This window comes from Oryzias latipes, chromosome 15, assembly GCF_002234675.1.
Source record: "Oryzias latipes chromosome 15, ASM223467v1".
Classification (NCBI taxonomy): domain Eukaryota; kingdom Metazoa; phylum Chordata; class Actinopteri; order Beloniformes; family Adrianichthyidae; genus Oryzias; species Oryzias latipes.
In genome coordinates this window covers 23,613,799-23,626,802 of record NC_019873.2, presented here as the reverse complement: position 1 = coordinate 23,626,802, position 13,004 = coordinate 23,613,799, and the positions used below count along the sequence as shown (strand labels likewise).

Sequence of the window (13,004 nt, the reverse complement as noted above, 5' to 3'; positions counted from 1 at the left end):
AATTTAATTCCGAATACAGCAACAAAAATTACTATTTAACAGGCAGCATGGAAAGAAAGATAGTAAAAAATCAAATGTGTGCACCAATGATCAGCAAAGGTCCCTTAGCATCATCTGCAAGGGTTCCGAGGAACACCCCTTCTCTGAAACTGCTCCGTCTGTCGGGACACGACAGAAACCGGGTGAGCAGAACAAGAGCCAGTTTCAATGTGGATGGATGAAGATGGCCCTGAAGGAAGAGCAGGAACCAATCACTGCCAAGGGATTCAAACACTGTTTTCTGTTGACTGGTAGGGAGAAGATTAGAAAAATAAGACAGTGCAGGTTAATGTTTCTGCTCATGCTCTTAACAATGCAAAAAGAACATTTGTTTTTGCAGTAAAGGTGATTTTAAGTGACACTCACTTTTCTCTCAGAGAACTGTCAGAGGCGAGAATTTCACAAAGTACAAGCAGCATCTGGTTACGGATACAGATGAGGCTGGCTACAGCAGAATTCTGAGCTGTAGAACCCAAAAGACAAGATTCAACAATAAAACTAATTTAATTTAAGTCATATTTCATGGCTCTATTTTTGTTTTGGCGTACCTGACGTATCCTGCATAAGAGCGACGTCATCCATCTCATTGATTTCAGTCTTAGTACTAGAAGGTGGGAGTGTGTACACTAGGAAGAGGCCCAATCTGATGATTTAAAAAATGAAAAAAAAAAAAGACATTTCACACGACATTAAGATAATTTTAAGAAAACATCAAAAGCAATTTGATGGTTCACTTCACCTGCTAATGTCCAGTGGACTCAATTGGGCTTTTAGGAGGAATGTTACGACACAACAAATAATCTTGACCTTCTGGACTGTGATGGCCGGATCAGTCAGCTCAAAGAGCAGTTTTGGCAGGAGCCCAACACTGTGCATGACCGCAGCATTTTTGTTATCACTGCCAAAGACACAAAAAGAACAGAAACCACAGCGGCATCAATCAAACATCCTTCAAGCAGCAGGACATGTAAATTATCCACACATTCCTCTTCGGTCTCCTTGATCCTAGTGAATGCTTCTCAGACTATTTCTGTCTTTCTGCTATGATGATATAATGAAGTCTGTCATCAAACTGAAAATAGAAGTTCCCTAATTATTTTCTACATACTTTGTGTTAATTATATGATTAAAAATCTAAAAGGACTTTCTGTGAGATGGTGTCAGATGTTTTTAGTTGTGGTAATGACCTTGAAGAGCTCAGGATTTCAGCAAAGTAGTTTAAAACAGAAAAGTCCAGACGGTCCGATGTGTTCTGCCACACCTGTAAATGCAGAAATGACACTTTGATAATTGTTTAGAGAAGCTTTACCAGATAAAGAAAACAATGCTGTCGAATCCCTGTGTCTGCTAACATTTGAGGTCCTTGCAGATGTTTACCTCCAGGTCACATAGCAGAGCCTGGAAAGCAGGTACATTCTGGATACATCCAGTGCCACAGCTTAGCTCCACCGAACTCGAAAGACACAGGATCAACTGAAGGGTTCGACAGCTGACGAGGCTGCCCTTCATCTTTAAAAGGAAAGCTAACAGCTACAAGGAAAGCAAATGATGACAGATCACAAAATTAGATGAATAGATTTTTTTTCCGAATGCTCTGATGGAAAAACTTCCCACAAACCTTGTATCCATTAATTCGGAGCATTTCCTGCTGCATGGCAGAGTTCGTCTCCAGGACAGAAAGAAGGACTTTTACAGCTGCATACAAAGAGCTGTCATCTGATGCCATTGCTACCAGGCTGAGAGCAACAGCAGGTCCACCAGCATACAGAAACCCGTTGGAGGGAAAGCTGGGGATGAATTTCCGCACGCCTACGAGGAAGAGGTCCAAAAGCTTTTCAGAAAAAACAACTAGGAAAAAGAAACTTTTCAAAAGACCAGAATTTACCAAAATGTCCAATCAGGGCGGCTCCTATTGTACGAGCTGTTCCACTCAGGTGGTGGCTGATGTTATAAGCAAGAAAGACAGGAGTGGACTGATCTCGAGATGTTATCCCCATCTACAATCACACAGTTAGTGCTGTGTCAATTCAAAACCCTGAAAACACCTGGTCAGGACAGATTCTATCATCTTTACCTCTTTAGCTATGAGTCTGCAGTCCACCTCATTGTAATCCTCCCTGATCTGTGCCACTGTTGTTAAGGTGGAAACTGCTGGGTTGATACCGAAGGAGATCCTTTCCTCAGAAACCATCCTGAGCGGGACAGGCCGGGCATCCGGGTCAAGACCTGGATGAAAACATCAGTAAATGTAGGTGAGTGATGCAGAGTCTATATTTTGGTTAAAGTTTAAGTATCCAACTTTTGTTCAAGAAAAATAAACGCTTTACCTACATGTAAATACTCGATAAAACTAAAACAATATTTTATAGGGGTGGAATGCATTTGAAGATCTGACTCAGGAAACTTTGTCAACAAAGAAAAACAAAAATATGAATCTGATTTGGTGCCGGAATCCTGCGACTCACCAGTGTTGTGTAAAGCCAGGAAGTTGCCAAGGTATGCTGTACCTTGTGTGTATACAACAGTCACAGCCTCTGAGCTTAAAGCCTCCTCAAAGAGATAAGAAGGTCCCACTCGCCACACCAAAGCAGCATGCTCCTTCCAGGGAGCTGGGGTCCCCATTACTCCATACACATCAATCACAGCAGTGGGGTCCATGGAGACGTAATGACCAGGGAATTGTTGGATGTACTTCATCTGGCCATCAATTAGAGGTGATGAAAAAGTAAGACATGTAATTGAAGTTTTAAACATAATCACTTCCTCCTGTCTTACCTTCCCTGTCCCCACTGCCTTGCCATTAAAGTAGGCTGTGGTCACGCAGCTCTTCTTCATGTCTTTGGCCATGACGACAGTCAGATGGTGCCATTGACCTGGGACCAGCATGCTTGAACAGCGGAACCTCAAGGATGTAGACAAAGAAGTTGGGGTGGAAACCTCTGGCTCCATCATGTCTGCCAGACAGATAGTTGTCTTTGTTATCTTGACATATTCTCTTTACCAATTTCATACATTTTTTTCTAATCTGGTACAGATTCCACTGATTTGAATCATGTCAATCTGCAAATCTCCAACCTACATGTTCATTCCAAAATTCATTGTTGCATTTTAACCCCAATCCCATCTCCCCAAAAATAAAAAAAAGGTGTGGATGATATTTCCAACTGTGGATGTTTTTGTGTGTATCTTCCTCCATCAGCTTTCCTCTATCAGCATTACCTGGACACCCCTACAGTTAGTTTCACTTAATTTTAAAAATTGTTTTCAGTTCATCTTGCTCAAAACCTTTTCATTTCTTCCCTTTCCCTGCCACTTCAGGTGTACCCCAAAGCGCTATCTTGGGGTCCCTAATCCTCGTCATCCATCTCCTTCCTCTTGGCAACATATTCCATAAATTTAACATCCATTTTCAGTGTTTTGCTGATTGCATCCAGCTCCTTCTGTACTTGTTGATTATTGCAACTCTCTTCTCTATGATATTTCACAAAAACTCCTGTATAAACTCCAAATGGTGTAAATCTCTGCCACCTCCATCATCACAAAGACTACTTCCTCTTACCACTTCAGACGCATCCTGGAAGAATTCCAAAAGCTGCCTAGCTCTTCACTTCAAAATTCCGTTTAAAATACACTATTACACTTGCAAGGTCACTGACCAACTCTCCATATTTGTTTTACCTCCTCTATACTCCACTCCACCCACAGATCCTCCATCTATGGTGAGCAGAGCTTTCTGTCACTCTGTTCATCATCTCTGGAACTCACTTCCATCATCAGTAACATTGATTCACTTCCTTTTCTTAAAATCTCATCTGTTACCAAGTCCTTTTTTTAAAAACTGTAACTTTTCTCAATTGTATTATTCATTTTCTCTGTTCTTTACTGTTTAAAATGTTTATTTTAGTGCTGTTTTTAACTCATTATAAAATGTGTTTTAAAAGCCCATTTTTAAAATAAAATGTATTATTACTAATCAGCTCTTTCTTTGAAATTATGCGAGAATTTTTTGGAATAAAAAAATCCTTTTTTTAATGCTTTAGTTTACTTTTAAATCCACTAGTCTTCTTCTGGGAGATGTCTGTGTGTGGTGTCCTTATACACTAAATTAATTACCGGTACCTATTATTTGAACCAGATAAATTAAGTTTGAATTTGGTAGCTTACATAGCAGATATATGATCAATCATCATCACTCTTACCGAGGTATGTGAAAGCTTCCTCTTCAGTGGAGATGACAAGACAGCCATCATTGGCGGAGAATGAAACTGAAAGGCAGATGTACTGTTGTTCAGTTCGGGACATGTGCCGAACGATCGACAGCAGACGGACTGGATGGGAATCACAGGCAGAGCTAAACCTGTTGATCTGGAACCAGCAGGAAAAGGAGAGGCCAGCTGCAGGTGGGAAACCTCGGCAGTCTAAAACACAAGAGTGACTTTAGATGCTTTATTATGAAATACAGATACATCAAACAGCTGGACTCATCCTTTACCTCCTCCAATTCCTCCTGTTGGGATCGTATTGGCAGTCACGCCTTTCACTGTAGCCAAGGATGGTAGGAAAAGACAGCTAAAGACAAACAGTCAAGACTTTAGTAAATCTTTGTAAACAGTTATTCTTAGATTAAGTTTTTTATTTACGTTTTTTCAAGGACATAAGTTCATATTTGGTTTTCTCTTATCTGTAATCCATGAAAGGTGTTTTCTTTTCTAACTAATAGAAATACGCCAAACCTCTCACCCATATCCGCTCTCTTTCATGTCAAACTCTACAAAGCCGGGTGAGGAGGAGAGCCGGTGCGGTCTGAATGTTCGTGGTGCTGTCATGGACACCAGAGTAATGATCTGGTGGACGGGAAGGGATGATCCAAAAGATGGCTCCAACAAGCTGAAGGTCCGCTTCAGTTTTTTTACTGATGATCCACTGACCTCTGTGTGCTGATCTAGTTTGAGAAAGTAAAAAAACAAATTTGACTGAATAAAAAAATGGTACTTAAAAAAAAGGTCAAGAAAATGTAATGTTTACCTTTTGAATCAGGTATTTCGACTGATTGATTCGATTCTGGCTGGACCTGTTTGACCAAACACATAAGAGGGTTCCCTAAGCGCAGGAACGTCCTAACAAAATAAAAAAACATGTATCTCAAACATGGAGTACATGATGAAGGGAAAAATAAGCGTAGCAACCTCAAAGTGAATGTCACCTGAAGTCAGAAGCTGTGATGGCCTGGGAGGAGAGTTTCTCCAAGATTCGTGTAACAGGTACATGCAATGGGTGGTTTGGGGTGAGCAGCATGCTCCGACAGTATGTTAGAAGAGTAGAAACCAGTCCGCCCTCACACATTATCTGTCGGTTGCGCTCAGATTTGACTAAGCACTGAATGTGGTGAGCCACAGAAAACTGAACATCCATAGAGAGCTGAGAAAGAGGAACATTTTATTCAACAGAGAACTTTTTAAAATCCAGTGGCTTTGAGACGGTTAAAATCAAACACAAAAGATGTTAGGATCACAGCGCATGCTGTGACCTACGACCATAAAAATAGCTAGTTGGTTCAAAAAGAAAAAAACATACCTGGGAGTCCTCAGCACAGAAAACTTTTGGTAGAAGAGTTGTGATAATTCTGACTGCTCCTGGATGAACAATGATCTGATTGCAATAAAACCTACAAAGAGAAGGGCAAGAAACAAACGCAACAAAAGTTTTTCATGACCCGATCAATCAACTTCAATGTCAATTCAAAAGAATCCCTATTTTTAAAAATACATTTGAAACTTTTAAAAGGAAAAAAGAATACCCATAGTCATTCTCTGTGGGACTGACGCAAGTGTTGCTTTTAGAACTTCCCTCCATGGATTGTGAGACAGGTCCTAAGAGGACGGAATGAGGTCCTGGGTGTTCTTTTTCAAAAGCTGTTAGTCCCTGTTGTGATTCTGTTTCTTCATCCCACCCATCACAAGACTCTTGCCCAAATTTAAACTCCTGAGGAAAGAAGGTCCCAATGGCAAACTGTTCGAGGTAAAAGAGGAGTCTTACACAAGCCTTGAGAGTGACTGGCAGATGTGGTTGTGGTGTGATGGAAGGATTAGTTACAGAGGCATCTGCTAACTCAACAAACTCAAAGAAGCTCCTTCCAGGAGTCTGCTTTTCCGCTGCAGTCTTGGGAAAGGAGCATCTTTGTTCATCCCAATTCTCTGTCTCGGGACAATCAGTGTGGAAGCAGCCCAGCTGGAGCAAAGCTTCTGCCAGCTTGTCATAAAAGCCACCAGTCTCAAAATGGTGCGCATTCACGGTGTGAAGATGGACCGTCAGCGCCAGGATGTGCAGTGTAAGAAGGAGGAGTTCCAATATCTGCTGATGCCCCAGCATCCTCCACACATCTCCCTTTGGAGGATCTGAAAGAGCCCCTTCCATGTCCGTCACCAACGACAGCAGTCCAGTGAAGCCCCCTGCCTTCCTAAAGGCGTCCCAGCTGTTGGGGTTTTCCAGCACCCTCTGCAAAGACTAGAAAAGCAAACCACATTTAGAGTCAAACCATCCAAAAACAAAAGTGACCAAAATAATTTTGATCCTTTTTTTTTTTTTTTTAGAAAAATATATTATAAAACAAGCTTAGCTTTGCTCTTTACTTTTAATATATGTCCCTATCAAATTAAAACACTGTCATGAAAAATAGATGAAAGGTATAGATAAATCATAAATCACTTGACATAACTAGTTTTCAGAGGTGAAAAAAATCACATTAGCTTTATTGAATTTAGAGAGCTAATCCATCAGGTAGGTAATGTGGGAGACAGAACGCAGAGGGAAATGTGATTAACTGAAACTGGAGTAATCACAATGGCTCTCAACAGTAGCCAACCCAGGTCGTACCCAATCTGATTGCCACCTGCTATAACCATGTTAGCACCAATAACACGCACATACGCACCAGCTCATGTGTGCAAGCCCACTGTCACACACTGAGCACATTCAGTATGAGCAAGTAAGTGCTCTTTTATGCTGCCATCTATAAAAAAATGGGACACATACAGTAGATGAATAACTTAGTAAAGCTTTAATCAGATATCTGTCCCATTCAGCAGATCTTATGGAGGTGGTAATTGTCTGAATGCCACATCACAGGGCTGCTGGCCTAATCAAATTGGTCCAGAGTTAACCAGTTTTAACAAATCAATCTGCATTTATCAATAATTAAATCAGAGTCCCACATGCTGAGGAAATAAATTCACAGACCTGTTATGGTTTAAGTGCATTACACTTTGTAAGGATTCAATGTTCAGCAAGGCTACAGCTAAGTTGAGATCACCATGTGTCCTAGACTGTGGCTGCTGGTGGACTTTAAGTACCTGTAAGAGGTCCTGTTTTAACCTGAGTTCCTGCTGTGTGGAGGAGCAGAGGGCTCCGATGGCTGTACTCATGAATTCATCAGCGTTAATTTCAGCGAGCTGCTCCAAGATGCTCAGAGTGGGACCTCGATACTGATCCTCGTCCAAGAAGATCTTTATGTAGGGAACCATGCCAAGGTCTCGTATGGAAACTGAAACAGACAGGCAAAAATAATAATAAAAATAACACAGGTTGCAATCCCAGCAGCTACCTTTTAAGAAATAATAACAGGAGAGGGGAAATTTCAAAAAAGTACACACCTGTATTTTTGATAGAACGCAGAGTGAGAGCTGAAACCAGCTGAAGCATGCAGGTGGTGAGCAGCCGCTCACTCTGTTCCACACATGGCAGCTGCTGAGAATCTGAAGAAACAAAGATTGAGAAGAATTATTCAAACTTTTTGCCAACACTGCAATAAGTATGTAGGTTGTGTAGGAAGCTCCCACATTCGGCTCTCAAATTAAAACAATTCCAGTGATATTGCAGTTCCCGAAAAGACCAGTAAAGGCGGGTTTCAGAAGGGAGCAAATTCTCCTTTTGTTTCTTTTGGCCATAGTGAACAACTTTCAGGTGCATTATGGGAGCAATTTCCTACTCACTCCCAGGTTGTTAAAGTTTTTATTTTGCTCTGTGTTGTTTCACAGTGTTCCCTAGGTATAATGCGGTTTACCTTTCACAGTCTCAATGTTTTGTGGATATTTTTCAGTGCAATTTTGTTTTTTTTAACAATAAACTTTGTTCTGCATCCTGGTTAGCTGTTATGTTGATATTGTCAATCAGTCTCCTCCGTGAAGTGTCTGCTGTACAGAATGTATCGATTTTGAAAGAGTTACATTAATCTTTGATCACCACAAGATCTTTGTTTTCATTCTATAATACTTTTCTGCAAAGGTTTGAACTTTGAGAGTTTAAACAAGAGAGATACGTGTGAAAATGCAGTGAACAGTGTATAACGTGTGTAGTGAGGCATTTTACACCCTAGAAACTTCTATGATCCTATTGTGCAATTTTCACCAATCAAGGGTTATTTATGTAACGGATCCCTTGCAATAAACGAGGGAACGCTGTTTTTTTATAATGACAACTGTGATTACGTTTAAGCTTCCTGATTCTACAATAGATCACAGTTTTGGTACAATAAAAAGCTTTGCTTTTGTTCGTATGCAAGAGGTCCCCAGTTGGTCATTTTTAGAATGAGTTTTCAATGTAAACTAAAAAAATAGCAATGCAACTTCAAGGTTCTTTTTTGCCTTTAAAGATCTTATCTGGGAAATCAAAGATTATTGGTCCAGTTCGTACAAAGCAAAAAAAAAAAGTTTTGTGATTTGTACCACTTCTTTAGATAGAGACTCTTGTTCACATCTCAAGCACTGAGCAAAAGCAGAGTTTGTTTCCAACCCCAAAGTTTGTACAGTGATACTACTCCCAACATTAACTCTTTTTTTTAGTCGCACGTTTAAATTTTTTCGAATCTGAAGGAACAAACATATTTCTTACTTGTTTTAGAAAACGGGCCGGCTTTTCTGAGGATCTTGGCTCTCCTTCGAAGTTCTCCCAGCAGCAACTCCAACAATCCCCCATCACTCAACACCTCTGCTAGCATGGAGCTGTGCACAGTCATTCTACAGATGATACAATCAAGATTCATGACTTAATAAATCGATTAAAAGCTAGAAAACCTGAGCAGAATATGCAAGACTCTTTTTTTGTGAAAGTGAAAGGTAGGATATGTAAAAATACATCAGTATGCTTAGTGGTTAGCAGCAATGCTTACTTGTGAAAACACTTTAGGGCCATCACACCAAATTCAGTCCCAGCAACTCCACCAGCCAAAGCTCCAGACCAGCTCTTCTTCAGGACAATCAGTAGAGCTCTTAAGGTCTCGTGTGGTATGTAACTCATCTTAAATAACACCTGTAAAAGTTTAGAAAACTTCAGAAAATGCCTGACATCTAACTTCTTCACAAGGTTGGAGATCATACCATCTCAAGCATCGAAAAGAAAAGCTCTTGGACAGGTGGAGGTTTACTCCACACACAAGCAGCCAATTGGGTCATCGACTGGACTGTCCATTCCAGGAGGAAAAAATTGGCCGGGTCCCTCTTCCATATTGTGTGTATGGTTTGCAAAAGCTGGCTGCAAAGGCAAATGTCATTGGAACGCAGCATAGAGGCCTGCAGCAGATGGAAGGCGGGTAGGTTCTTTACAGCTGAACCTAGATACAAGGAGGATGTGTTAGAGAGGTTTTAAAAAGTTTTCAGTCCTTGAAAAATGATTAGATACTGGACTTGAATGGGTGGAGGATCGTTGTAATGTTGTGAAGGCAAAACTAGTTACATTTTTGTTTGATTTATCAGGTTTGGTTCTGACAAGGTCAGTGCTTCCCAAATAAAAAGAAAACTTCAGGGTATGCAGTGTGCAACTGAGTTACACGTGGACAAACGGAATGAAAACAAACAGATTTGCACACATTACTTGAAAGAAAAGTACCATAATCTACTTCTATAAAGTTTGTCTTTTTTTGCTGTCATAATATTTAGAAGGTGTCTTAGATTTTAGTGCCCAAACACACTAGTGTTTAATAAACCTGTTTGGTGAAAGGATTAATTTCATGGTTTTGAATTGTTCTCTCTTTCGATCACTCTGCTATATCTGCTCCTTGATGTGATAGATGACCGTTGAGTGAGTGTATGTATAGTGTGGAAGCTCTATTCATGAGTGCTTGATAGAGGTGTGTGTGCATCTATGATAGATGACTGGTTGCAGTAGGCCAGTGGTGAATGGATGTGGGGCATCCTAACAGAGTTAAAAAGAGAGCCTCCACTTCATCATCTCAGACAGGGCGACAGTGGCTCAGGTGGTTGAGAGGGTCGTCCAATGATCGAAGGGTTGGCGGTTCGATCCCCGCTCCCACCAGCCAAAATGTCGTTGTGTCCTTGGGCAAGACACTTCACCCTCCTTGCCTCCAGTGCGGCTCCACTGGTGTGTGAATGCGCATGAATGATCCTGGTGATGGTCAGAGGGGCCGTAGGCGCGAAATGGCAGCCACGCCTCTGTCAGTCTGCCCCAGGGCAGCTGTGGCTACAACCGTAGCTTACCATCACCAAGTATGAATGAGGAGTGAATGAATAATGGACACAATGTAAGCGCTTTGGGTGTCTTGAAAAGCGCAGATAAATCCAATCCATTATTATAATCACCTCAGCTTCCTGTTAACTTGAGAGGAGTTGAGCACTGCTGCGAGGCAGCAGTATAAGGAGTGGGGAGTCAGGGTTGGTGGGAAATTAAGAGTAGGGCGTGTTTGAGTTGTGGTTGGTAATATGAGGGCAAAAGTGCAAAGTAGGGATGAAGTGTGAACAGTCTTTTCAAAGGAGCAGTCCCCTCCCTGGGTGCATCTTTGCTGAGCCATGCAAGTGATACTAATTAGAAGACTTGGAGTGAACATTTGCAAGGGAGGTTCATTGTTCCTCCTCGTGGTGTAATAAGAGATAATACAGGTGAGGCAGACAGAGCATAACTACAAAAAGGATCTGACAAGGACTTGACTTACCTTTGGTGAGGGGGGGGTCAAACTTAAAACCTGGAGGCTGCGGGTTGGTTACACAGAGAGCCACTTTAAGCTCAGCTTTTCCCAGAAAAGTAAAAGATGCAATTAGAGCCAGAAGCTCCTCCACAGGACGAAACTCTTCCAGGCAAACCCCCTCCTCACAGCTTACAATTATGCAGACAAAAGACCGAAACAAAATTTACAAAATAATAATAGTACTTTCAAAATGCCTTGGACTCTCCTAAATCAGGAATATATATTCCCATTTGAGAGTTGTCTGTTTTTTAAAATAAAAAACTACAACTTAAGAAAACAAACAAAATAATTCAATTCTTCTAAATAGAAATGTTTCATTTTTCTCAAATATTTTCTAAGCTCTTTTTACTCTCCAGTGATGTTTGTGATTTTTAATCTCACCGTTTTAGAATTGTCTCGAGAGCCTGGTAGCCATTGTTGCTGTCAAACTCGGTAAACAGGTCCGGGCTGAGGTGGTATGTGTCTCTAATGAAACTGAAAACTGCCACAGCCACCTCAGCCAGTACTGGCCCTGAGACATCAGCGCCAATGTTCAAGAGGTTCTGGATGCAGATACGTACACAATTCTTGGCTGAGAAAAAGAATGTGACAGCATCAGTATGAGGAAAAGACACGAAACAATAAAAGGTAGAGCCTTTAAAGTCCCACTCCATTCATCAATTGATCAATTGTAAAAATATTCCTAGTGCTCTTTGAAATAATGGTTATGCCATTTTTAGGCAAAATCAAAAACCTGTGTTGTTTTCTAAGACATCGTTTCTGCAGAGCAACGTGGAGCAACCCCGCCCCCCTTCCCCTCCCTGTTGTTAAGAGCTTAGAGCAGGCCCGCTCGGCATTTTTTTCTGTCACAAATAAACAGCAGTAATACTCAAGAATGCAATTTTAAGCCTAATTATTTGAAATATAAGTTCTCAACTTAAGGCTATTTCATTAAAAATAAAAAAAACCATTTTAGGATTGTCAAACCTTAACAGAAATTGTAGTCTTGATAAACAGATGTTGACAGAAAAAGCAACTCTGATCTTCTATGATGTAGCCAAAGTGTATCAACTTATCACCAGGGTTCACTAGTTTTCTTTGCAGATAGTTGTCCAACTTCCTTTTTGTTTTTTTATTAGCCCTTTTATTCAAAATCTTTTGAATTTTTGAAGTTTGAAAGGTTGAAACATTCCAGAAGTAAAGTTAATGTTTTCTCACTTTTAGTTTTAAAAGTCGTGATAAATAGCCTACTCACATATAAATTATTTTGATTTTTCTGAATATTTCAGAATTGTCATGTACCTTACCTAAAATTTATAAAATGCCAATAACTAAAAAAACGAGAACAGTCATTAATTGTCTGTTATTTTTCTCAAAACTTAAATACGGTGAAGCGAACACCTTTCTCAGCCCCGCTTTCTTGAAATTTCAGGCAAGATATTTTTGGAGCCTTAAAGAAGGACAAGTCATAATATATAGAAACAATATAATGAAGACTTCACCTAACAGGCGTGGGACCATGCTGCTTGTTGGCACAGCAGACACAGCTTTGAGGATGCGTGAGGCTCGCTGCCTCCAGCTTGCACTGGTTTGATCCCACATGGACGTCAGACCGATAATCAGACATTGCATCTCCGGAGTCTCTATCAATCTCTCCACGTTTTTTGGCTCACAGCAAAGCTGGAGAAAAATCTACAACAAAAGTAGGGGAAATTATTTGTGTTTGAAGACAAAAAGATCTTTGCAGCGCCACACAGTAAGCCACAATTACATATAAGCTTAAGAATGCAAAGGCCATAATGTGGAACTGTTAAAAGAAAACCTGTGTGAGAGGCTCCTCAAATGTTTTCTCTATGTCTTTTGTTTTAGATGGAAGGCATACAAGCAGATAGAGACATTTGACCAAAGCAGCAGGGAGTTCTGGGTTCATATACGACCAAATATCCTGCAAACGCATTTCAAAAGACAAATTTAGAGCAAAGTCTTTTCATTCTAAACAATTGTTCACATTTTA

The 13,004-nt window shown here is 40.6% G+C and overlaps 1 protein-coding gene across 3 annotated transcripts in view; it reads right to left on the bottom strand.

Moving 5' to 3' along the window:
• The window catches only part of wdfy4 (WDFY family member 4), a 39,923-nt gene that overhangs the window by 22,764 nt on the left and 4,155 nt on the right, over positions 1-13,004 (bottom strand). For all 3 annotated transcript variants that reach the window (XM_020709619.2, XM_020709618.2, XM_011484495.3), the window contains exons 5-31: positions 12,813-12,935; positions 12,493-12,682; positions 11,393-11,582; positions 10,979-11,139; positions 9,411-9,643; positions 9,203-9,342; positions 8,926-9,050; positions 7,689-7,790; positions 7,389-7,579; positions 5,837-6,543; positions 5,614-5,704; positions 5,243-5,457; positions 5,065-5,156; positions 4,780-4,981; positions 4,532-4,608; positions 4,239-4,457; positions 2,815-2,993; positions 2,505-2,736; positions 2,114-2,265; positions 1,925-2,036; positions 1,658-1,848; positions 1,417-1,569; positions 1,227-1,300; positions 779-937; positions 588-682; positions 406-502; positions 85-287 (exon numbers count right to left, since the gene is read on the bottom strand). In XM_020709619.2, the coding sequence (XP_020565278.1) occupies positions 85-287; positions 406-502; positions 588-682; positions 779-937; positions 1,227-1,300; positions 1,417-1,569; positions 1,658-1,848; positions 1,925-2,036; positions 2,114-2,265; positions 2,505-2,736; positions 2,815-2,993; positions 4,239-4,457; positions 4,532-4,608; positions 4,780-4,981; positions 5,065-5,156; positions 5,243-5,457; positions 5,614-5,704; positions 5,837-6,543; positions 7,389-7,579; positions 7,689-7,790; positions 8,926-9,050; positions 9,203-9,342; positions 9,411-9,643; positions 10,979-11,139; positions 11,393-11,582; positions 12,493-12,682; positions 12,813-12,935 (4,705 nt within the window). The remainder of the gene's footprint in view (positions 1-84; positions 288-405; positions 503-587; positions 683-778; positions 938-1,226; positions 1,301-1,416; positions 1,570-1,657; positions 1,849-1,924; positions 2,037-2,113; positions 2,266-2,504; positions 2,737-2,814; positions 2,994-4,238; positions 4,458-4,531; positions 4,609-4,779; positions 4,982-5,064; positions 5,157-5,242; positions 5,458-5,613; positions 5,705-5,836; positions 6,544-7,388; positions 7,580-7,688; positions 7,791-8,925; positions 9,051-9,202; positions 9,343-9,410; positions 9,644-10,978; positions 11,140-11,392; positions 11,583-12,492; positions 12,683-12,812; positions 12,936-13,004) is intronic.